This window comes from Pempheris klunzingeri, chromosome 15 (assembly GCF_042242105.1).
Source record: "Pempheris klunzingeri isolate RE-2024b chromosome 15, fPemKlu1.hap1, whole genome shotgun sequence".
In the NCBI taxonomy this organism is placed as follows: domain Eukaryota; kingdom Metazoa; phylum Chordata; class Actinopteri; order Acropomatiformes; family Pempheridae; genus Pempheris; species Pempheris klunzingeri.
In genome coordinates, this window is record NC_092026.1 from 21,437,018 (window position 1) to 21,460,542 (window position 23,525).

Genomic DNA, 23,525 nt, shown 5'->3' on the forward strand with positions numbered 1-23,525 from the left:
TCCAATCAGGCTCCCAAGTTGTGACTGTTCAGCCTGTGAGAACGTTTGAAAATCCTTCCACAAGAATGCTTCAAACTAAACAATATGCTTATGCAAAATTGGAAAATCATCATTCTTATCCTAAGACACAGTAAACCTGAAGACAAACTCATTAAAACTAATCAACGCTGTGGCACCTTTAAAAGTTGTGACCACGGATCATGTTATTCCTAATCTCTCCAACAGATGTCGCCCTAATATCACCTTTTTTTCCGCTGTACTCAGAAAAGAGACAGACATACATAATTCAATGTTTATATTGTAGATACATTTATATAATATCTTTTTTTCTTTACAGTGGAGTTGATCTGTCACACAAAAATGGCCCAAAAAAGCACACAATACAGTCAATAAACCAAACCTATAGAACCTATGATTGTCACTTACTGCGAGTCACAAAAAAAGTACATACCGTGAATAAATAATCTACAGAAATATGTACAATATGCACAACAAGAATTCAATGGAAGTGCAAATAAAGCTTTGGATCCCTGTACAGGAAAAAAGGTAAGCAGATGTAGACCGAGCCAGCTGTCCCCGACATACAGTATGAAGCAATAATTATCTAGAAGTCATAAATTTACAGGACATTTAGTGACATTTAGGCTTTGAGCTCCTGCATTTAATGACTTTTCATAATGAACTGAGCAAAAAACAGAAATCTGAGAGAATAAAATGAACACATTACATTATGTACAGTGTATCGCATTCCACAGAAAACTGGAGAGTATTTAATGCTCATCTTCCAATGAGGATCAAGGCAACAACCACGGGACTACAGGCGGCTGAGAGAGATAGATGCAGAGAGAAAGAGGGATCCAGAGAGGAGGCGACTCACTGCAGAGGAAAAAAAAAAACCTCATTGTGCTCCTGCTGGCTTCCTTAGCCGGTACGGACAGAAAACAGGCTGCAATATTTAACACTGTACAACTCTGCTACCTTCCCAATCTGACGAACTGAAGATCAGAAGAAGAGAGTTGGTCAAAGGGGCTGCATGTATGGCTGTGTGTGAACCTCGCTCCTGTCGGGTCAGTAACACACACATACACTTAGCACAATGCACACATGTGAGCAGCAGTCTTCTGTAATGTCCCAAACTTTAAGTCTCTGGTGGGTTCAGTAGCTCCAAATTACCCAGAGTTCAAGTACTCCAGTGCCACCTCATAGCAAAACTTGTACTGGTCCTAGGAGACAAGGAGAAAAAAAAAAAAAACATTAGAGAGACAAACATGGGCACAGGAAAGAGGTCTGTGATGGGTCCCTATTATGGTCGGGTAATCAGAGCTAGCTTGTTGGACATGTTGTTTGAAAAAGGCATTAAGACAGTCATAGTGTCGCGCCGGGTCGTTTAACGCCTGAAAAAAGAAGTGAGAGAAGTTCAGACCCTGATCTGGTGTGATGTGAGGGGCTGGGTGGTTCGATAACTAGTTCTGATAGAGCATACTGGCGTCTCTAACGTCCCCTTCCTCCCCCGTGCACCTCTCTCCCCCTTCTGTACGCTATATGCCATATTCCTATGCAAGAGTACTTATGAAGTAATTGATCATTTAGAAATTTGCACCATGTAAACAGAACTTCATTTGAAATAATGAAGGTTTTAAAACTATGTTGTCACTAAAGGATCCCTCTTCAAGACAGGACGCTTATTTGGTATTAGAGGAGGGTGCAAAGTACCAAAGTAACAACTGATCAAGTTGAAGAAGTCTCCGGGCCTTTTGCTTGATGTAGACACGTATAGACTAATAAAGATTTTCTTTTAAAAAATAGATTATTATTGTCGCAAACAACAACATCAAAGAAATAAAAAATGTAACATCTACTTTTAATGGGACCTGTCAAATAGTATTTGTTAATATTTTCATGAAATAATTTGGTTTTAATTAGGTTCTTTCTCACTGTGTTTCTAATCCATGTTTTGTGTGTCTCCCTTACCTAAGTACAACCCATTGCTGGAGTACCCCTGTGAATACCATCTGGTACTTTGTGGGTGTATAATAAACTTTTTGACTAAACAATTATTTACAAATGGTAGATTTTCATCCAAGGCTCAGAAAGATATGCTTCAGTGCTCCTCACCAGTAGGTCCACCATGTTGGGTTTATTGTTCCTTAGTGTTTTGACAGCGTGGAAAACGTCCACAGAGCGCTGGTGTTGAAGCATCTCACACACAATGCTGATGGCACAAAACGTCCCACTGCGGCCGCCTCCATTCCTGGAGTTGTGACAAAGAAGCAATGCATTAGAAAATTAAACACAATTAAGGACAAGTTAGATCAAATGTAGAGTAACATATAAAGGTTAGAGGTGACAATAAAGCTGACAGAGGGGTGAGTCTCTGATGCAGTGAAGCTCTTCAGTCAGTAGGTGGAGATGTTTCATTTTTAATGCCAGTGTAGAGTGAAGTCCCCTCTGCTTTTAAGTGCTGAGATAACTCACAGACAGTGGACCACAGTGCGGCCCTCGCCCCCGTCGTACTCTTCCTGCCACTTGTCCACCTGTCGAATCAGCTTGAGGAAGGAGCGCTTAGACATGGGCGTGTCCCTGTACATGGGCCAGCCGAGGAACTGGAACTGCTGCACCATCCGGTAACCGTCCTGAGGCTGAAGGGGAAGGACACGCCGGTTATCCCAGGTTAAAACACAGAGGGGGGTGGGGGGTTAATCGCTGCTGTGCAAAGATGCAATCAGACTGTAAAGATGCAGCGCTAAGCTAAGCCTCCATGGTGACAAGTAGGACAGGAGATGGATAAGGGCAGGAGGAATCACTGATAGACGGGTTGATAGATGAGCACAGTTACTGCTGAAGACAGATAGTTAAGATCTAAGATATATACACTCTAGATCACACTCAGACATATCGATCAATAGCACTCGTCGGTGATCATGTGTGATTAGATTGTATTCCACTTAACATGGTGGTGGTGCCTCTGTAGGCCAGAGTCTGTTACAACACATTAATATGAGGAGTGATTATTGACAACAGCGGGCACGCTGTTGTGGTAAGAAGCTTATGTAGGTGACTGCAGGTGATGTTGGTGCAGATCAGGACCCTTTGTGAGCAGTGATGTCTGGGAGCTCAATGTTAAAGGGTCAGTTCACCCAAACAAACAAACAAAGAAAAAAAACAGTCTGACTAACCTGTAGTGGTAACGAGCCATGATGCAGATAGTTTTGATTGGGAGATATCCATCTCTGGGATTAACTCCAATAAAAAGTGATTCGAATTTGGTTTGTGTTGCTCACATAATTTAAATGTGAAATTTAAGAACTTTTTAAAAAGCTTGTCTCAGTGTCCACCCAATTGGCTGGAAACAAGGACATTTCTGAAATGACAGGCTGCTGTACTGTGCATTATATTGTGGTAGAAAAGGAAATGTCAGAGACAATATCTCAAAACCTGCACTAATAAAACCATTTACATGGCGGGATAGCACTTAGTGAATTGAGCAGAATTGTGCTTTATTGTAATTTAGGTGAAATGACCCTTTGAAGGCAGCTTCATGTTCTACTCAGAAAGTGTTGAGTGAAAGAACAGTCAGAGAGTTTGGTCAGTCAGTTTGGTGTATACCTTTTTAACAATGTGTGAACATTTCTCGAGCTGTCTAAAAGATGTGAATTCTGGCAATCACACCTCGGCCAGTTCACTGGTGCAGTGGCATAGTTAAAGAGCAGAATGACTCTGTCACTGCACAGCTTGAACGGACAGGCTGGCATATGAGTGGGATGTGTGAGGTGTGCAGTCACAGAATAAATTGGCTGTTGTGATCACCAACAGGGAAGACAAAGAACTTACAGAAGTTACATAGAATCTGTTGCAGAGCAGAACTACATGACAACCCGATCACATAAATGCAGCAATTGTTCTTTTCTCCTCAACATTTTTCGGTTTGAAGCATGACCTTCCTGTGTCACCGTACCCGTGCTGCATTGTAGATTCGGAATATTCTGCTGATGATATCCTCCTCCAAGTCGGCAGAGACGAACTCCACCTGGATGGGTCCGTGACGGTGGACTCCATTTTCTGGCCAGTACTGTGGGCACAACTAAACAAAATAGGCATGCACACACACGTACATTCACACACACACACAGGGAAATGCAGGTTCACCAGCACACACACAGACAACACAAAGAGAAACACACAAGGAAAAACGAAAGAAATGGAAGACAATTCATTAGTTTCTGAATCCTTACTATACGAACAGAGGCCAGTGACATTGACTTCAAGTCTTTATGCACAGATGTTAGAGGTTTATGTGGGATTACAATGTTTGAGGACATGAGTCATGAGACACAAGAGGCACAGAGAAAGAAGGTGAATTAGTTCAAAGTGGAGTGCTTTCTTTTTTAAAATATGATGAATTCACCGGAGAACATTCAGAGAAAAGCTGGAATATCTTTTTGATAGACCAAACACTGAACACAGATGCATGAGAGCTTCTTCCAATCAACTGACCCTTTGTTCAGCTGAAATTCCTCAGAAACCTTGGATCATTGTTTAAATCTAAGCACAATTACTTATTTCTCAGGCTGAGAGAAGATCTGACTTGATGATGAAAAAAATGAATCAAAAGCTAAAATTGATCAATAGATAATCAATTGACAACCGCTTTGATAAAAGGTTCATTTATCCTATAGATTAAACCTATTTTTCCATTACTTAGCTAACTATTTCAACCGTTTATCCATTATTTTTAGCTAACCATTTACCCACTACTGTATTCATTACTTTTACCTTTGCTATTATACATATTTCAGCTGCTTAACCAACTATTTTAACCACAATCATTTATCACTTTAAGCTCATCCACGATTTATTCTGTTTCCTCATGAACTATTTATTACACACCCTGAGTCACAACCCATAGAGTTCAGTTGTTCCAGCTGACTCAATATGTAGACAAACATTTTCTTTAATTACATCATAATTTCTGTTCTGTCTAATCTAATCTTTTTTTATTTTTTTATTTATTGAGCTACTACTACTCCTTCTACAATTTTTCCATGTGCCCCACGGCACACTGGGAAGTATTCTCTGGGGTACAAATACTCGTGGCTGAGAATCACAAGTCATTAATCAAGGAAAATGACACCCAATGGATCTGGGTTCAGGTTTCCAAATGTGATGATTGGCTTTCTCTGTTTCACACCACTGTAAATGGAATACCTTTGGCTTTTGAAGTGTTAGACGTGGTTTTGTCAACAAGACAATATTTCACCATGGCCTTTGGGTAACTGACTGCTATTTTTCAATTTCTCAATCTTTTTATAGTTTAAAGTTCAATTATTTGAAAAAGCAATCAACTTATTATTTTAATTACAATTAAAAAACAATCTATGACTGTAGCCCTAATTAAAAGTATTACGCAGCAGTCCTTGATAAGTGTTAGTGACTGTGCTGAAAAGCAGCAGTGTTGAACAGTACGGAGGGAGAAATAAACCCCTGGGACAGCATCATAAGAGCCACAAAATCTCCTCTATTTCCTCTCCTCAGGAAAGAAAGCCCAGTTAAGAACATGCACCTGCAGAGCACACCACCGGCCTCACAGCACTAAATCAGACTAGTGGAAGTGTACACGCACAGATGGACAGATTCTGCACTGACAGACATGCTTACACACTGAGTCATGAACAAACAAGGGAAAAAAGAGACTACCTGAGAAGAATGCAAATAACAGACCTGAGTACAGGCATACAGATGGACACACAAATATACCCTCACTTGCTTTCTCTAACACACAAAAAAAAGCACAAACACATCTACAGTCTGTGGCAGCAAAAGCACCACTTTCTTGCTTCCTTTGAGAGCCTGTCAACACCTGACAAATTCAACAGATGCAAAAACATAGATGCTGATGGAGAAGATAGTAAACCTCCACTTCCCTCGCCTCCATCTCTGCCTGCCCCCCTTCCTCCCTTCCCCCCTTCCCACCTGTGCTGTTTCTTTGGCTGGCTGACTGGCTGGCTACAGTGAGAATATTGAATGAAAGGCCTTCTCTATCCAGCCAGTCAGCCAGTCAGTCAGTCACCTAGGGAAAGGGGATTTGGATGGGGAGAGCAGCCTGGCTTCAGGCTTTGATCCCCGGATGTTATGACAGAGCCTCGGGCTGAGAAATCTGGATAGTCTCTTCCACAGGCCTGTCTTTCCATCTACCCACACTGTCATTGTAAGTCCTCTTCCACTCCGCAGCATCTACCTCATTTCAAATATAGTCCGTATATGCAATATATATATATATATATATGTTTGGCAGCACAGATACATCCCTGGGTTTTACCTTGTGTTAATACTTGAAGAAAACAACAAAAGCAATCTTTCTCTGAATCCAGTCCCCACCTTGTACTTTAATAAGACTTTATTAGATTCAGACTTCTGATGAAACGGCTTCATCTGTCATCTATTTATTTTTTTTCAATATCCCTTGAAGATTATTTTGTGTATTGTATATGTATATATATATATATGTGTGTGTGTGTGTGTGTGTGTGTGTGTATGCTTGTGTGTGTTAAAGCACACGTATCAGGTCGGGTTTACCTGGGCTGGGTCGACGTCATTGAGCATCACTATGGATGTACAGTGGTAGTCCAGCACCAGTCTCCAGAAGTCCTTCACTGTGTTTGGCAAAGGGTGCTGGGTCACTATGAAGGCAGAAGGCTGCTTGTAACTCTGGAGGAGAGGGAAAAGAAGAAAAACGAAGATTTGAAAAGCTATGACTAAATATACCTCATGCATATTATACAGTACACAGGCTGAAAACTCAACCATTTTAAATTGACCTCCATCCTTTGACCTGCCTCACGCTGAGTGTTGTTTTCTAATGGAGATTTCATGTCCGGTGAGATTATATTTGGACGCTGCACTTTTAATGTGGTTTCTGGCTTCCAGAGATAGTCCAGTGGTGACTGAGAGCATCCTGTACCTGAAAGGTCACCTGCTCAATCCAGACAAGAGCCAAAAAGTCCATCACTGGACACGTGCTTTGTCAAGGTGTTCTTTGTTAGGTCCACCCTGAATAAATTTAACACTCGAAAATTGCCATACATTGCATTTAGGGTTTAGTGTGTGGTGTCCTGTGGTTGTGACAGACAACACAAAACAACTAACAAAGCTATGCAAAACAAAATAATCTTGTCAACTGTTGTTTACGAGGTCAAAAATGAACGCTAACTTAACAAACCTTAATTTTTATGTCAACACTGACAAGGAGTCCGTAACATGCTTAGGAAAAAATGGCAACGCCAACATCTACACTTCTATCACAATTAGTGAACCCCATCTGCTCATGAAGCTCATGTGATATGATTACAGCCCTCAGAACAAAAACTAAACGGGCGAGTCTGACTTGTGGATTGCTGTTTCCACAGTTTCAACCTCAATGCCATGTTCTGTGTCATACATACATATACATAAGTCTTAAGTCCTTTTGTGTCTTATTCACATAACATATTCTCTCCATATATTTCCCGTCTTGTATAAAAGTAAATGTTGCACAATAAATTTCAATACACATAGTCCTTTTTTGATTTGTTTAAGCCTTCTTTTTGTGGGTGGGCGGGTAACTGGTAAAGGGGCCGCCTATGTTATATTACACTTTTTGTGGTTTTCTGTGTTTTGCAAAGTTTTGTGATGCTTGTCCTTTCACATCCCACTCCTGTAGTGGTGGGCATGTGAGAACTACAAATTTTTGAATCCTTTGAACTAAAGTTCAAGTCTTCAAGATATTTGCAGCACACCCACAATAGATTTCCAAGAGCAGAAACCTATTTGTTTCCAGGTATTTTAAACATGTTAAATAATAAAAAAAAAAAAGAGATCCATTGTATGTGAGGCTGAGGTACCAACATCACTCAGTAGCTTTAATAGACTGTAATGTTTTCCATTAACAGTCAAAGGCAAAATACCTGCTTTGACATCCCTGATTAGTGTTTGACAAGAAAAGCAACATGTGGGAATGTTTCAGCTACATAGAGTGAGACAGCTGCACTTTGCTCCCTTATGACTTAGGGTCAATTTCCCACTTAAAAATGACAGGAATTCAATTAGCAAGAATTCCAATAATGTTGGAATGCCCCTTTAAGTGACTCTGTAAATGAATGCCAGAGAATATAAAATGTGAAAAATTCCTGTCTGTGTTTGACTCTTACATCCATGAGCGCAGCGTTGATGTAATTGGAGCTCTCCCCGTCGATGGTGATCAGGAAGGGGAGGCAGCGGTCTGGAGGGAGGACGTCCATGCAGCGGTTCTTCTCATGGTTCCTTGGCAGCAGAGCAATGCTGCAGTCTTCCACCCGCAGCGTGGGAGTCACCATATTGAGCGTCTGTCAAGGTAGATGCAGAATTACACACTGTCATAGCGATGCAGGAAGGTAGGCGGGTGGGTCTGGAGTGTGCTAATTATCTCCCAATATGGTAATTAACAATGCAATTCTTTAATCAGTTACATTAGCGATAGCTCTGACTCCCCTGATGCGACTATGATGAAACTTAGGGGGGCCATGCACCTCATATAACTCTGATTGGTCGAAGGAGGGGTCCTACTACTGCAGATTAAAGCAAGGTGACATATTTGCCACTGATTGGCCCAGAGGGGGACTGCGCTGTTCATCAAGAGACAACATGTTTACTGTTGTTTTGAACTTATGCTGCTCTTGATATAATGCTTTATTAAGAATTTGCATACACTGATTTATTTGCCTTATCATGTTAAGATCTCCTTACCCTAAACTCCTCCTTAATGGGGCTGGAGTTGGTCTGCGGGTCCAGGCGGTTCATGTCGTAGTACACGGAGCGGAGCTGGCTGGCAGGAATGGTGGTGTCGCCACAGAGACACGCCTCCAAAATGGCATCATGTATGAAGACATACTGCTCCTGCAAAAAACGGCATCCTCATTGCGGATCTATCTGACTTCTAAGACTCACAATAACACACAGCATTGAATTTCATTTTTACCAGCAGAAATGCATGAGCCTGTGTTCCTCTGCCTTTTTTGCCAGAAGAATTCAGTGACCTTTCCACGACCTTACCATGATTATTCTTTACCCCTAAGGCAGTTTCTGTGACTAATATTTGTCATTGTCTATGTTCAAAGGTTACGTTACATATTTTTGCATTTTTTGCTACATAGCTGATTTCATTTTCTTATAAAACACAGAATTCCATGACATTTTAAAAACATTAAAATATTTAGAGGCCTAGCAGAAGGTATTTTTCTAAAATTCCATGACCTTTGTGGGTTATTCATGAGCCAGTCAAACCCTGGTGACCTTGGCCAGGTTAAGACTTGCCATTATTGTCATGATCAAGGCATGAACCAGGCTGACGTCTTAACAGCAAAACCAAACCCCACTGTCCGCTTCATGCAGAGCGAAACTGGAAATCGCGACACATTTCCTCCTCCTCCTCCTCCTCCCCATGTCAGTCAGTCAGTCAAGCAGTTGAGATGGTGACACAGCTCCAGGCTTGATTCAAATCTATTCTGAAGTGACATTTTCAGTTGACACTCCCTTGTCACTTCTGACCAAAATCTGCACACATGCACAGGGGTCACTGATTTACAGATTTACAAGGAAACATGTGTTTCCCTTTATCAAGTCTAGTGCAGAATGTGAACTGTTGACCTGAGAGTTTGACTAATTCAGGTTGGGTCAGGAGGTCGTTGGCAATACAGCCCTCAAACCACAATGCACAGATTGACAGATCTTATCTGTGCTCATAACAACTATAAACAACAACAAGGCTTTTCATTTCCGCGAACAGATTAAACCACGTTGGAGAGTTAGTGTCTGGCCACAGGCTGAGAAGCCATGCCCAGCGATCCTGAACACCTGCGAGGGAAAACACACATACACACACACACTTTGAAGGTCACTGAACTTGAGGAGAGTGACTCAGGGTGAACAACATTTGGTCTCCAGTTACTCAAATCCCAATTCGGACGTCAGCGATGAAACATTTGCCCATTAAGTCCAATGACGCTTGTGATTTAAAGGGAATTACGGTGAAATGATGCATCCAACGAGACTATGGACACCTCCAGATGGCCGGTGTTCAGGAAAGCGCAAAGTCCTTCGGTAGCCCACACTGGCATAAAGCTGCAGGATGAGCCAGGGATGTTTTCAGCCATCAATATGAGCTAAATGCTCTCAGTTACAAGCCTCTAAACCCTTTTATTATAGCATGTATTGGCAAGCACTTGTGCTTTGCATCCTGGGAAACAGTTAGGGCGTGCACTTCAATAAATGTCTTTTGTGAGAAATGATCATAAGAATGTAAAGCTGTAATCATAAATACATCTCCTGTAAATATAAACAACATTCATCTGATATTTAGAGCAGGTTAAAACAAGCACTGAAGAGCATTTCCCCTAAATCTCATCTCATAGAGGTCAATTATAATTAGGAGAGTTTAGTTACATAATGAAATATTTCCACTGCTTGAAAAATGTGACACCTGAAGTGCCACTTGAAAGTGACTGACAGCGAAAAATGAAAACTAATTATGCTGCATTTTAAAAGATAATGGGCATCATCAGTCACTGGCAGACATTGGTAAAAACCATAACCAACTGGATTGCTTGTCCTGCAGAATTATTGAGTAATAAATGCCAGGTAATGATAAATTCTGTCAGAAAATAAAGCATGCTATATTTTGCTTTGTTATATTTTTGAGTGCTTGTTTTGGAGCAACAGAGAAGTGGGGCTTATGCTGAGAATTACATGCAGATACTAGTTAATCCACATTTGATGGCAACAGCCTGTCAAGCTGCATCCCAACTCTCCCGTTTTCACTGATGGGCCTCTGTGGACAAACCCAGCTCTGCCGAGGCTAATGTGGGACCAGATCGACCGTACCTCAGTCTGCACCATGTTGACCCTCCGTGAGCGCAGCTCCCTCACACAGTTGTAAATGTCCACCACGCCCTCTCTCTCTGCCATGTCCAGCATGATGTCGATGACAATGAAGCAGCCTGTCCGTCCCGCCCCGGCACTGCAGGAAAACACACAGGTTGGAAACCTCAGGGATGCAATAGGAAGCACTGTTTCATCTAGAGGAGTATGACATCTAAAAGGTTGACAATGAAAGTATGGCATAAAATATTAATATATCATTATGGCATGAAAATACTAATCTAATAGTTTTGAATTATGTTTATTTACTTTGTAATAAATTAGCTATTTTAGCTACTTTTAAAATGGTTGGCTCAAAAAAACAACTATTTCTCATTGAGTGGTATCTGACTGCAAAGGTTATATAGTCTTTTCTTTATCCAGAATTTAAAGCAAGAAAGTGAAATAACATATTCCTTCCCTTACAAATGAAATGTTGGGTTCTCACCTACAACTACAGCCTTACATGGTCTAATATCACCATGTCTAATGTTAGCTTATGCTGCAAATCTTTGCTCAAAACTGCAATATTGAGTTCACTCCCTTTACTCTACTTGTCACTATTCAGCAAAGGTTACTTTGACTTTTTTTTGTGTTAACAATTAACACTTTACATGATGAAGGCACTTGACAAGGTAATACAAAATGTAAACCATGCTTTGGCGTTTTATTTTTACTGCTTTATTCAATATTTCATTAAACTTTTTTTTTTTTTTTTTTTTACAAGGTTTTTACAAGAAATGTGTGAGAAATTAGATTTCTACCTCTGCCTACTGTAAATACAATGAATGGAAATGGAATCTTGTTTGTGGTGTTAGCAGCATTGCCAATTATATATAAAAAATTCAACAATATCAGCTAAATAACTCATCAACTCTGGATAATCCACAGACTTTTAATCTTTACTTTTCTTAGGAACTATTTCTTTGGTAACAAATTCGAATGATTTTTTTTGTACTTTTGGTGAACTGACCCTTTCAAAGCAAAGGGACGTTGGAAGACAAAATTATTATATGTATGAATAATAAGATTGACAAACAATAAGATTGTTGTGTCAAAGTATAAAGTGTAGTTCTTTCTATTCTACAGGTTTATCTTTATACATTCTAGTGTGTCTCCAAAATATCATCTATGATCTACTGCTGTGCACATCTAAAGAAAATACTATCTACTACCTGGCACATGTATACACTGACTGCGGCAAACAAAAGTATGAGACAGAGTTGTCGGTTCCCGTGCACACCAACCTGCAGTGAACCACCATGGGCCCAGCATTGGTCAGGGTCTTGGACTTGACTCTCCTAATAAACCCCAGGAGGCCCGTGGCATGATAGGGCACGCCGTGGTCCGGCCAGCCTGTGAAGTGGAACTGTCGGATCTCCCGGATTTCATGCGCCCCTCTCTGAGGAACAGAGTCATCATGTTAAACACACAAAGCACAGCAGAGGACGGCGGGGATGCGGTGAGGAGACAGGTGATACGGTGTACAGACGATGTGAGAGGTCTTTCTAAAGCAAATACAGAGTTGGATTGAATACAAACACACACTTCATGGGCAAAGTCAAGGAGGTATTGAGCAAAGTTTCTATTATCTAACAGCAAACAGGATGTTCATGGCTGCTTCATGTAGCTTTATTTCTTTACCTACTATAGCACTTCTCAGGGTACCACTTGACTACCGTTATGAGGGATTTATGAACAGTTTATAGCTAATTTATAAGGTTGCTAACAGTCATTAATACGCTGTTATAACACATTAAATAAAAAGGGCAACAGCGACCTATTACTTGCCAAATAGTGAGCCCAGATTATTATACATATGTTAACAGTTTACTGGCTTTTAACCGGCGTCTGCATATAAAGTGTTATTTGACATATGAAACCATGACATATCAAATTGACGGATTCATACAATATGATTGGGTTGCACCAACAAGGATTCATCTTTAAACCCAATTAAATCATGGTTTAACTAAAACTTATGTTACAAACTTTATGATGATCTTAAAATTTAAGACTAAGACTAAATTTAAGTTTTCACTCTAAGCCCAGATTCAATTGAATTCTTTTCTACCAAACCTTTTAACTAAAGTTTAAATAACTTTAAATGTTCACTTGAGGAGGTTTAACTTTTAAAATGTTCTAATCTTTAAAAGGATCGATTGAGCAAAACTGTCAAGTTCCTCGAAGAAAGTTAAGTCACAGACTCAACCCAAGTGAGTTTTATGATGCTGTTGAGCCATCGGGACTTGTTTTCTAGCTAGTTTGCAAGCACTGTTACATTTATACAGAGCATTTATAAATTAATACAGAGCAGCTAGAAAGTTATGTTTAGAACAGCTTTCCCACCTCTCCTACTTTTTAAATTTATTTTAATTTGGGTGAGCAAGCATCTTCATATTGATTCAACTCTATTTAATTTCAGTTTAGATCAATAAACTTGGATTTACTAATCAGAGATTAGTTCTCAGCTGTGCTATATACCAGTGCTTAATTTTAAATCTGGCTCTACACATTGCAAAACTAGTTTTGTTAAACTCCGATTAGAACTAATCTAAGGTTAAATTAATCTATGCTGATGCACTTCAGTCTAAGACTTTTACAATATTGTTTTCCTTGACTTTCTCAGCACGCTATCAGCCTTCCTCATTATCCCTGGTGTTGACGTGCTATCAGGTTGTCATGCACTGTGAATATTAAATACATTAATATATGTTATGATGCTTCATGTTGGTTGGTATCATTAATATATGGTGATGTGCTTTATACTTTACAATAAGGCACCCTTTTGCCTGTTATAAATGGATCTTGCCAAATGTATAAATCCTTTCTATGGTAGTCTTATTGTTTAATAAAGTGGTACCGACTTACTAAGCAGCAGCTGTTTCAGTCGACATTTAAGTTTAATTTCTAGGTGAACAGGCTGAATGTTGGCTCGGGTTATAATGAGTCACAGTTTTACAATTCTAATGTGATTGAAAGCTAAATTACTAACCGTTTATTCTTTAACTGTAATTAACCAAGATTTAAAGTTAAAGAGCAGACACCTAATGGTTAGAGAGGGTCTCAGTGGGTCCCGCTGAGGAAACCTTCATTAGATAAAGTGATCAGTATGCTGTCTCTCCTTCACAATAGTGTTGGATGTAATGTGCTACTGTGAAATGCAACGGCAACAAAACAACCCAAGAACCCGCACTACCCAGCCTCTACCTCGTTGTAACATAGGGTACACTTGAAACACAACTAAGTCCTTTTTAATTAAGTCACAGTAGTAAAGAAACTTTTACAGATGACTCTTTTAACCGTTACTGTCAAGGTGTTTATGAACAAAACACATTAGCCCATAAACTTGTTCAGTAAAACTGCTCAGTCAGAGGTTGAGGTCTAGTACTGAGCAACTCAAAGCTAAGCGAGTGTGGTTGATGCTGAAGAAATATGAGTGTGGTTTTTAAAATGTCTTTACAGACAACAGTGGTTAAACATCACACCTTCTCAACAGCAAAGGTCCTGATGACGTACTCCGAGAGCAGCTCGGTCTCTATGAGCGTCACCTTGATGTCTCTGTAGATCTCTGTGTCGTCAGGCCAGTACTTACAGCACTTCACCTGAGAGAGACAAAAGCAAGTGTTTTATAACAACATGCACACATACATATGTGACATATATGACATCTGCATTTACATTAGCAAAAGTGCAGCACTTTATTTCACTGCAAACCCTCATACAAATCATTTGAATGTCTGCAAGTTGCCAGGCTATCGCTCTTCCCAGTTGAGAGGTAATTGTCACATAACATTACCTCGCATTTTCCACCTGATATTTCAGTCTCTAAAGCATTTCTTTCAACTCAAAATGAGATTTGCTTCGTATTAGTTTCAACCCCTGGTCAAGGATTTGCTGTAAATGGAAATCTTATGTATCGATGGAGAGCTCATTCGCACATTATTGCTTTTTAATTCTCACATTGATAATGTGAAAATGAGCCTAAAGGTAGACTTCACAGAACTGTGAGACAGAGTAGAATGGTTACTGAGAGGGTGTAAGATTCATCCACCTTAAACTTTTGACTACCAGCGCAGAGAAATAGGACAAAACATTAAAAAAATGGTGTAATACAATTGGATGAGGGAGATATAATGACAATCCAATAATGATATGAAATAATAAACCCTCAGCTGTTTAAGACAGATTTCCCAAAAGAAATCTAAAACACCCCAGTGGAAGTATTACTTGTATTAGGTATCATAACAGTGCAAAATTAACCCCCCTCCCAACCCACCCCCACCCCCCCGTTCAATTAAACTGTTGATACTCAGGGAGTAAGGCTGGTAATAGAGATTGAGATCATGGAGGTATATCAGAGAATGATAATTTTTGATGAGGGATAAACGCGACATCAGCCGCAACTAGATTCAATTTTCATTTCTGGAATCTATGTGCTGATTAGGAATGAAATGAGATTTTGGTTTGTGGAGTGACACAGATAGAGAGGGACTTTCAGGTCCCTCTCCCTGACACCCCTGATGACTAATCCCCGATGACAATCACAAATCCACCGTCCGCTTCCAGCCAGATTGAATTAGGCAAAAGCCATTACCTTATTAGATCATTCTGAATCAGGCGCATGGTTTGGGGGGGGAATTAGCCTTTGGGCTAAATTATGCCAGCGTACGCACAGATGTTCTTTTGCGTGGGCACACTTCTGAGTGTGTGTACACAGCACTTGAACTCGTTCGCTCATATGGATAAAGTGCATAGTAAAGAAGCACACGTAGCCTCACCTCATCACACACATCAGCACACTACCCTCCAAACCAAATCTCTCATACATCAAAGTACGCCGAGCACCACCCCTGTGTGTGAAACCAGCGGGACAGAGGCTGTGTGTGCGTGTCTGTGTGTGTGCCAGGATTTCCCAGAGTTCATCAGCAACTGTGCCGAGCAGATGGCCCACTGTGATATGGCGGAGTGATTTTATGGGGCCCTCTGTGGAGCCACCGTCACTGTGACCAACTGTGCCTACCGCCCGCCATTGGACAAGGATCATATAACAGACGGTTTGGGGGCCGAGGCCCACCGAGGACGGCACCGCAGCTAAGCAGGTGTGGAGAAGGTGTGGGGCGGGGCGGGCTCGGCTCAGCTACTGTAGAGGAACAGCCTAATGAGGTACCTAGAGATGAGCCCATGAATCATTATCAGCTCTGCTACATTTAAGCCTCACCAAAAATGTGCATCAGCGAAATCAAGGTGTGCCTGTGTTTAAGGGGCTTTCAGTGCGAATGTGTTTAAAATTCTTGCAGAAAATCCCCTGGCAGTCAAAGCATTACACTGTGCATTAAGACCTTCATTTTCTCTTGATTATAACCTAACCAGGAGGAACTACAGTGCGCGTTAAGTGGAACAAATTAGGACTGAAGTAGGGCTCTAGGTTTTTTTCTCCTCAGAGGCAGGCCACTTGCTGGAGGAACAAAAAGAAAAGTCAAGGCTCTACCATTAGTTTGAACATTATGAAGTATCCTCACCACTCAATAACTCAAGCCCCCCTTTGTCCAATGAGGACAACATTAAGAGATGTTTCTGCTCGGAGGAGCTTGGTAGGAGCTGGCGGCTACAGTGGAGTATAATCTCCTGTTATGGAGCCACTCAGATGAAACGGTAGTCAGTTGCCTGGATGCCTCTCTGGTAATGAAGGCCATCAATCAGTTTCTTCTCACTTCTCTCCGATCAGATAGATAGAAAAAGAGCTGGCGACACGCGAGACCTACGCCTCACTAAACCAGCGCACTCACACGCAGAAACATCTGGGCACTGGTGTCCAAAGACACACACGCATTAAAAAAAGATGGCTCGGTTTGCCTTGAAATAAAACCTGGTTGTCAGTCAATGGGGGGCAAGGGAATCTTATTTGAGATCTGCGGTTAAAGTGTAATAATACCCACCCTGCCCACTTCCACCAGGTTGGTCACCATGACGATCGCTGCCGTGTTCTCCTGCCAGACCATCCTCCAGAAGTCGAACACCGTCTCCTGCATGGGGCCTTAGAGAGAGAGAAGGACATTTTAAACAAATTTACGACAACAAACCCAGAGAGCTGGCAGTAGATTGTACAGATGCTCGTCATAAAGCATTTTTTTGGAGAATAGTTTTCTTCTTGATCTAGTTAACACAGAACAGCCTTTTGGGGATACATTTTAATGAATGTATTTAAGTTTTGATACAATTTAATAGGCCAATTAAAACCAATGGTCTATTTTTGATCGACTGACCCTTGCAGTTAATCTGGACGTAACATTTTCGACGATTTGTTCCGTTGTTGAACAGCCAGACTTGAAGACAGGAGAATGTGTCTGTCAGTTTGTTGTATTGATCCTGGTTCTGGTTTATAGTTGTCTTTGCAACAGATTTCTTTTTTCCAGAGAAAAGACAGTAAATTTGTCCTCTTGACTCTCAAAAAATCTGCGAAAAACACTCGGCCCCCATACTAAGAGGCATTGTCACATTTTCAGTAGTATACTCTGCAGCACTTTGCACCTGAATCAATTTTCACTACAGGGCATTAATGAAAATTACCACCACAACTGAAAAGACTAACATCCAGTATTAATACATACATTATATAGCAAAAAGGATGTGAACACACAAACACAGTGTGTTGTCTCCTGAAAATCACACCTACATGTGATTGTTGAACATCTTATTGCATAACCATGGATCTTAAAATGCTGCTATAGTTGTCTCCACTCTACTGGGAAGACTCTTCACAAGACTTTGAAACCTGGCTGAAGGAATTTGCTCCCATTCCGTCACAAAAGCATTAATGAGGTTGGCCACTGATGGTGGGTGATGGGATCTGTTTCGCAGTTGGCGCTCCAGTTCATCCCAAAAGTGTTGGAAGGGGTTGAGGTTATGGCTCTGTGCAGGCCAGGCCTGGCTTTGTGCACGGGGGGTATTATTCTGTTGAAAAAGGAAAGGCCTTCCCCAAAGTATTGTCACATAGTTGGAAGCAAACTGTTGTCTAAAATATCACTCTATGCTGGAGTATTGCGATTTCATTAAAATGGAAGTAAGGGGTGTTGCTCAAATGATGAAAAATAGCCCCAGACCAAAGACCAAAGACTTTTTCTCAATCTCTGTGTGTCTCCCTACATTGATTTTATCATTATTATCAGTAACTCCTTGTTTAATTCAATGGATTATCTATCACTGTTTTTTAAATATGTTCATTGTATACATTATTTACTTTACTCTGTCTATGTGTGTGCTGCGGCAACAGGTTTTTTGATCGTAACATCATGCCAATAAAGCTGCTGTCTCTGTCGTCAGAGGCAGAAAGAGAGGCAGATCACCTTACACACAATATAAACACAGGGGATTTGGAGGCATTACAGTCCTACAGCAATAATGTAGTTTATTGAGCATTTTCTCCATTTTCACTCCTCGGGTTGAGCACTGAAAAACATGTCAAATCAGATTTATCTATAATGGTTCCTACAACAGATTCTTCATAAAGTGTTTACGCCACAGTGAAGGGCTTAAATACAAATACATCACAAGTTTAAAGAAGAGGCTAAAGCCTGTGCATGTATATGTGTGTGTGGGTGTGTGTGTGTCAATGTGTCACAGTAATTACCACTGCATCTCATCTGTTCAACACCAACCTTTCCTCCGAACCAGACCCAAACGTGTCAGGTGAACATCAAAATAAATGAGCAGAGAGCCACTGAATGCCTCCAATATTTAAAACTTCACTGAGCAATAATTGTAGATTGATAGGAATTTAATTATTATTCTGGTTAATTAAAATTATTAATATTAGTTTTAATCAAGCACCAAGTGGAAATAAAATTACTTCTGACAAATTAATTAGTGAATGCAAATCTCTGCAGTTGTGCATTCTCCTGTGTTGGCCCAAATTACCTGGAGACATGACAAATTATGCAGACACACACAGAGACCCCTGTCGAAGACATAGCATGGCACAGAAACAGACTTAACTATTGGTATTTTTCTTCCTTGCTTAGTAAATACCCTTTTAGTCTCTTGAAACATGTCATGTAAAACAACTGAGGTCCTTTTATTGGTTACGTTGTTTTAGGCTGATGACATCTCGACTTTTAAATGTGTTTTAATGTAAAATTCAACACTGACAATGCCATTTAAAATATTTGTCAAAATTTACATATTCACAGTACTTTTTTCCCAACTGGTTTATAGGCATTTCTGCTTCTATGTGATAGCAGACAGTTAAGGGGCGAGAAAACATCCCCAGCTGAAATGTAACCAGGATTATTGTATTTAAAGCATTCTGTTCTTTTGAAAGGAACTCCATTTAAAAAAATGGTTTGAGAAATTAAGAATTGTGTTAATTCAGGCCAAATCTAACCAGATAACCATTTTCTATGAAGGATCACTGTCTTCTTAAAATGAAGGCTTTAGGGGTGTTTGGTAGCCAAGTGGTTAAGACACACAGCATACTGCATGACTGCAACATCCCCGGATTGGAAACAGCTGGGGACCTTTGTTGCTTGCCACCCCCTTCTTCTCCCCCCATTCCTTTCCTGTCTGTGTATTCATCAAATCAAACCATCAAATGAAAGCACCCCCGCAAAAGAAGTAATAAAGGTTTTATTGCACATATATATATATTATACATACACAAACATGTATATATATATATTATACATACACAAACATGTATATATATATATATATATATATATATATATATATATATAAAACTGCATTTAATGGTTTGATAAGTTATGACACTAGTTGCAGCACCTCCAGCATCCTTTTCTATTACTGTAGAGTTTGTGTTCCTTATTGGCTTCTGTGTTCTGCAACAATCTAATTTCCCTCAGGGCATCAACAAAGTGTCATCACCATTTTAATCACTTGATTGATCAAGCCAAGGTTGATTTGCTTTCTGTGGTGCCTTAACACTGGTTAACTGTCTATTGTCTAACTGTACCCAAGTACAGCCTTGTGTGACATCGTTTAAATCACTTCAATTTTTCACAAACTGCGATGAAACTTGGGTGACGTTTTGCAGAAAAAAAGATGCCTCTGCTGCCAGCCTGCTCATGTGTTTCTCTTTGGAAAACAAGAACATTTTGCAAAGTATAATGGTTGCATTTTTGAAAAAATGAGAATTGAATTCTTTCCATCCCAATTGGATATCTAGAAATTTGGAACAAAGCTCCTCAGTATCTTCAATTTGCATTCCCACATTTCCGCTGGTTTGGAAGAGATGGTTCGTCTCTATTTTAATTGTAGGACCTCAATCTCCAATTCCAGTCACTTCCAGTCTCTCCAGTAACTACCCAAACTGAATGAACCACCCACTCAGCTGCCTCCTACACTCGTCCCCGAGGGAGGATACACACTGCTGAGAAGTTTGGGAGAGGGAGACTGAGAAGCAGGACAGCTGGTGTGTAGGACTTCAGTAACACAATACCACTTGGCATTATATGGTATATCATCCAATGGAAGGCTCCTGCCAAGCGTCAGCCAGCCAGTTTTTGCTTCTACATGTATGAGAAGATGGATAACAGGTGAGCAGGAGATGCTGAGTGACGCTGAACTTATTGACAGTCATGAGAAGGTATGTTATGAGTACAGTTGTAAGTGAGTATAACAAACAGATCTCAAGCACAAACATTTTGACAGCTCTTATTGTGGAGGTGGTGGAGATTGAAAAGTTTAGTTGAGCTTTTGGTGACAATTGGAAGGAAGTTGGCTATTTCGGAGACTCACTGTTTTGTGTTTCTACCGACATTCGCTGAAAAATAGCTTGCCTTTAAATTGATTTGCAATCCAAGGAGAGGAATTGGTTTGAGCGCTCACTTGAGGAAATACAAGGTGAGAGCAGTGTTTCTAGAACAGCGTGAGTGGAGCCGGAGAAGTTTGGAGGAGGCACCTCACAAAAGAAGAACACCAATAGAAGCCTCACTTCCAGCTGTCAGAGAGCTAATGCTGCTGCAGCCGGCACTGCGTTTTGGGACTAGGCCTGTTCCTCCTCAGAAGCAAAGAGTGTGACAGCTGTAGAAATCCCCCAGCCAGGTATGCTGCAAAACTCCTGATCAACGTAGGCGCATACACACTCACAGACAAACACGCGGGCTATGTTCCCCTCTTGCCCATTAATATTACATGCGGCAGACTTTGGCATAATGTACACTCACTTATCATTGATTTGCTCTCTCTCTCTCTCTCTCTTTCTATCTCCCCCCCCCCCCCCGTTGGGCTTTGAGATGTTAACCTGTAAATAATAAAACTTTCGCGCTGCCGGTGACATTTGGTGCTCGTGAAGGAGGGGAGGGAAGAGCAGAGAAGACCGGAGGGGAAACCTTGATGAAATTGAACCCTTTCCTGCGTCATGAATATTTTCCACATCACCAGGAGGATGCAGGGGCTTATCAGAGCTGTTTGTACCCGGGCTTCAGTGTAATTCACAGTCTCCACCAGGAAGAAGCTCATGTCTGATCGGTATTTAAACGATTTGCAGGACATGAAAATGGACAGAGGCAAGGCGGCGAACTGGGAGTGCTGAGCTGCATCCATGCGCTCAATCTGCTAAGTAGGGGAGCTGCAGTTGGCGTTGGCGAATTACTGAGAGTCAGTTGTTGTATAGCTGCAGCTAAAAAAGCACAGGATGAGAGAATGACCTACATAATGAGGAGTGGGGCTTGGGTGATGAGGCTTTTATGGAGTGACAGCTGTTCTACCTGCCGTTGTCACCTTGACAGAGCAAAGGGACTCATCAATAACCCACAAACTAATGAGTGTCATTGTAGTTTATAGCATAAGAGAACGAGGACAACGTTATCCCACACGTCTGCCATATTAAGCACACCCTCAACCACCCACACAACCAATTTATGACAAAGATTTTTTTAGCTTATCCAGCACTATTGCGGGTATCATCATTTTCTGAGCCACCGCTGGTCCCAGTGGACTTGAGTGGAAGTGTCACTCACTGAAAAACTTTACTGGGGGAGAGAAGAGACTACTTCCTCATTTTCAGCAACTGTGCCAATGCCCAGGTGCTCTTTTCAGGTGCTACAGTATGCACTTTGTTTGACTGAGAGAGACAGGTCTGCGTCTGGCTTTCCTATCATCTCGGGCTGCTCTTTGCCTCAGTGTCAGCAGACTGAGCCTTCCTTCCTGTCAGTCTGCCGGAGCTGATGATGAATTATAAAAGGGCCTGCTCTCCAGGAGAATACAGATGTTTCCACACTCACACCTCCTCTCTTTTGCACTGGATGGCTCTACACAGTGAAAAGCCTTATCGCGCTTGCGATACAGTTGATGGAAAATGAGGACTTATTATGCAAGCTCAATGAGAAAACAGGGGCTAATTAACTTGAATGGGAACACGTTTGGCTTCTCGGGCTTTTCATCTTAGAGAGGGCCTCTGTTTGCAATATTTCTTTGACTGCTGATCTCCATATGCATAATTTTAAATGAAATATGGAATGCGCTTAATGACTATAGGACAATTATAGAAGTCATAATAATCCAGTTGAAATCCTTTCAAAGGTGAATACGCCTGTTAATGTGGCTTGTTTTTGTGAACTGAAGCCCCGCAGGAGAGAGTCGGGACTTGACAGACGGCTTAGTTTTGAGTGTGTGTGACTCGGTGGTCACTATATAGCAGACAAACTGAGTAGCCGCAGCCTGATTGGTATGCCATCTCTTTCTAAAGTAAGAGCAAACAGAGGGTTGTTTTAATTGAGACACTGAGGAAGAGAGGCAATGCACTAATAAACAGGTAATTATGCAACTCCCAGCTCCGCCAAAGCAGATTGTGAATCCATTAAGGCCTCTTTGCAAAAACGCCTCTTTCTTTTTTTTTCTTTCTTCCTCCACTGATTTTTTTTTCCTCCAAAGTGGTACGCAAAATCCCCATGCATGCATCCCTGTTGTGTGGGAGAGAGGCTCTCGACGCAAAATTCATAACAATTAACCATCAATCAGACTTAACCTCTGGGGTCATGGTAAGTGCTCCTCGCCCTGCGAATCTGCCGGCCAGATTAACACAGTGACAAAATGTGCCTGTACATGTCAGCTAATCCATTTATTTATTCAGCTTTCTCCCAGACTGCCTGATTAATCGCTCCCACACCACCGATGGAAGGAAAGAGGAAAGAGATAGAGAGAGAAAACGTGCTGCTCGGCTCGCTCAGAGGTCCGTAAGTGTGTGTCAGTGAGTGTGTGTGCGTGTGCGTGTGTGTGTGTGTGCACTGAGCGGTACCAGATTCCCCAAACACACACTTGACTGAGCATCCAAGAGTAGTTTGCAGGAGTGTATGTAAACAACAATGGGGATGTTCAGTGAGATATTCGCCAACACCTGCACACAACCATCTCTCCAAACAAAGAGACAGCATTAAATTCTCACCAGAGTGCCTGGCAATTTTTTAGAAAGAAAGTTTTATTCTTACCTTGAGTGGCAATGTAGTGATTCGGCCTGTGGTAGCCCTGAAAACAGAAAAGAAAATGGGAGAAAAGAATATGAGAGTCACCTCACTTTCCTTTAAAAAAGACCAGCTATGGTGGGGCTATCTAATTTCTTTCAGAAAACACATTGTCTTTGA

The 23,525-nt window shown here is 41.1% G+C and overlaps 1 protein-coding gene across 1 annotated transcript in view; it reads right to left on the reverse strand.

Moving 5' to 3' along the window:
* Window positions 1–406: 406 nt before the first annotated feature.
* The window catches only part of LOC139214775 (receptor-type tyrosine-protein phosphatase mu-like), a 143,774-nt gene continuing 120,655 nt past the window's right edge, over window positions 407–23,525 (reverse strand). The window contains exons 25-37 of the mRNA XM_070845697.1: window positions 23,373–23,409; window positions 16,866–16,963; window positions 16,382–16,384; window positions 14,415–14,531; window positions 12,174–12,328; window positions 10,891–11,026; window positions 8,758–8,907; window positions 8,184–8,357; window positions 6,574–6,705; window positions 3,956–4,081; window positions 2,476–2,639; window positions 2,116–2,251; window positions 407–1,223 (exon numbers count right to left, since the gene is read on the reverse strand). Coding sequence (XP_070701798.1) covers window positions 1,170–1,223; window positions 2,116–2,251; window positions 2,476–2,639; window positions 3,956–4,081; window positions 6,574–6,705; window positions 8,184–8,357; window positions 8,758–8,907; window positions 10,891–11,026; window positions 12,174–12,328; window positions 14,415–14,531; window positions 16,382–16,384; window positions 16,866–16,963; window positions 23,373–23,409 — 1,482 coding nt within the window. The 3' untranslated portion in view covers window positions 407–1,169. The remainder of the gene's footprint in view (window positions 1,224–2,115; window positions 2,252–2,475; window positions 2,640–3,955; window positions 4,082–6,573; window positions 6,706–8,183; window positions 8,358–8,757; window positions 8,908–10,890; window positions 11,027–12,173; window positions 12,329–14,414; window positions 14,532–16,381; window positions 16,385–16,865; window positions 16,964–23,372; window positions 23,410–23,525) is intronic.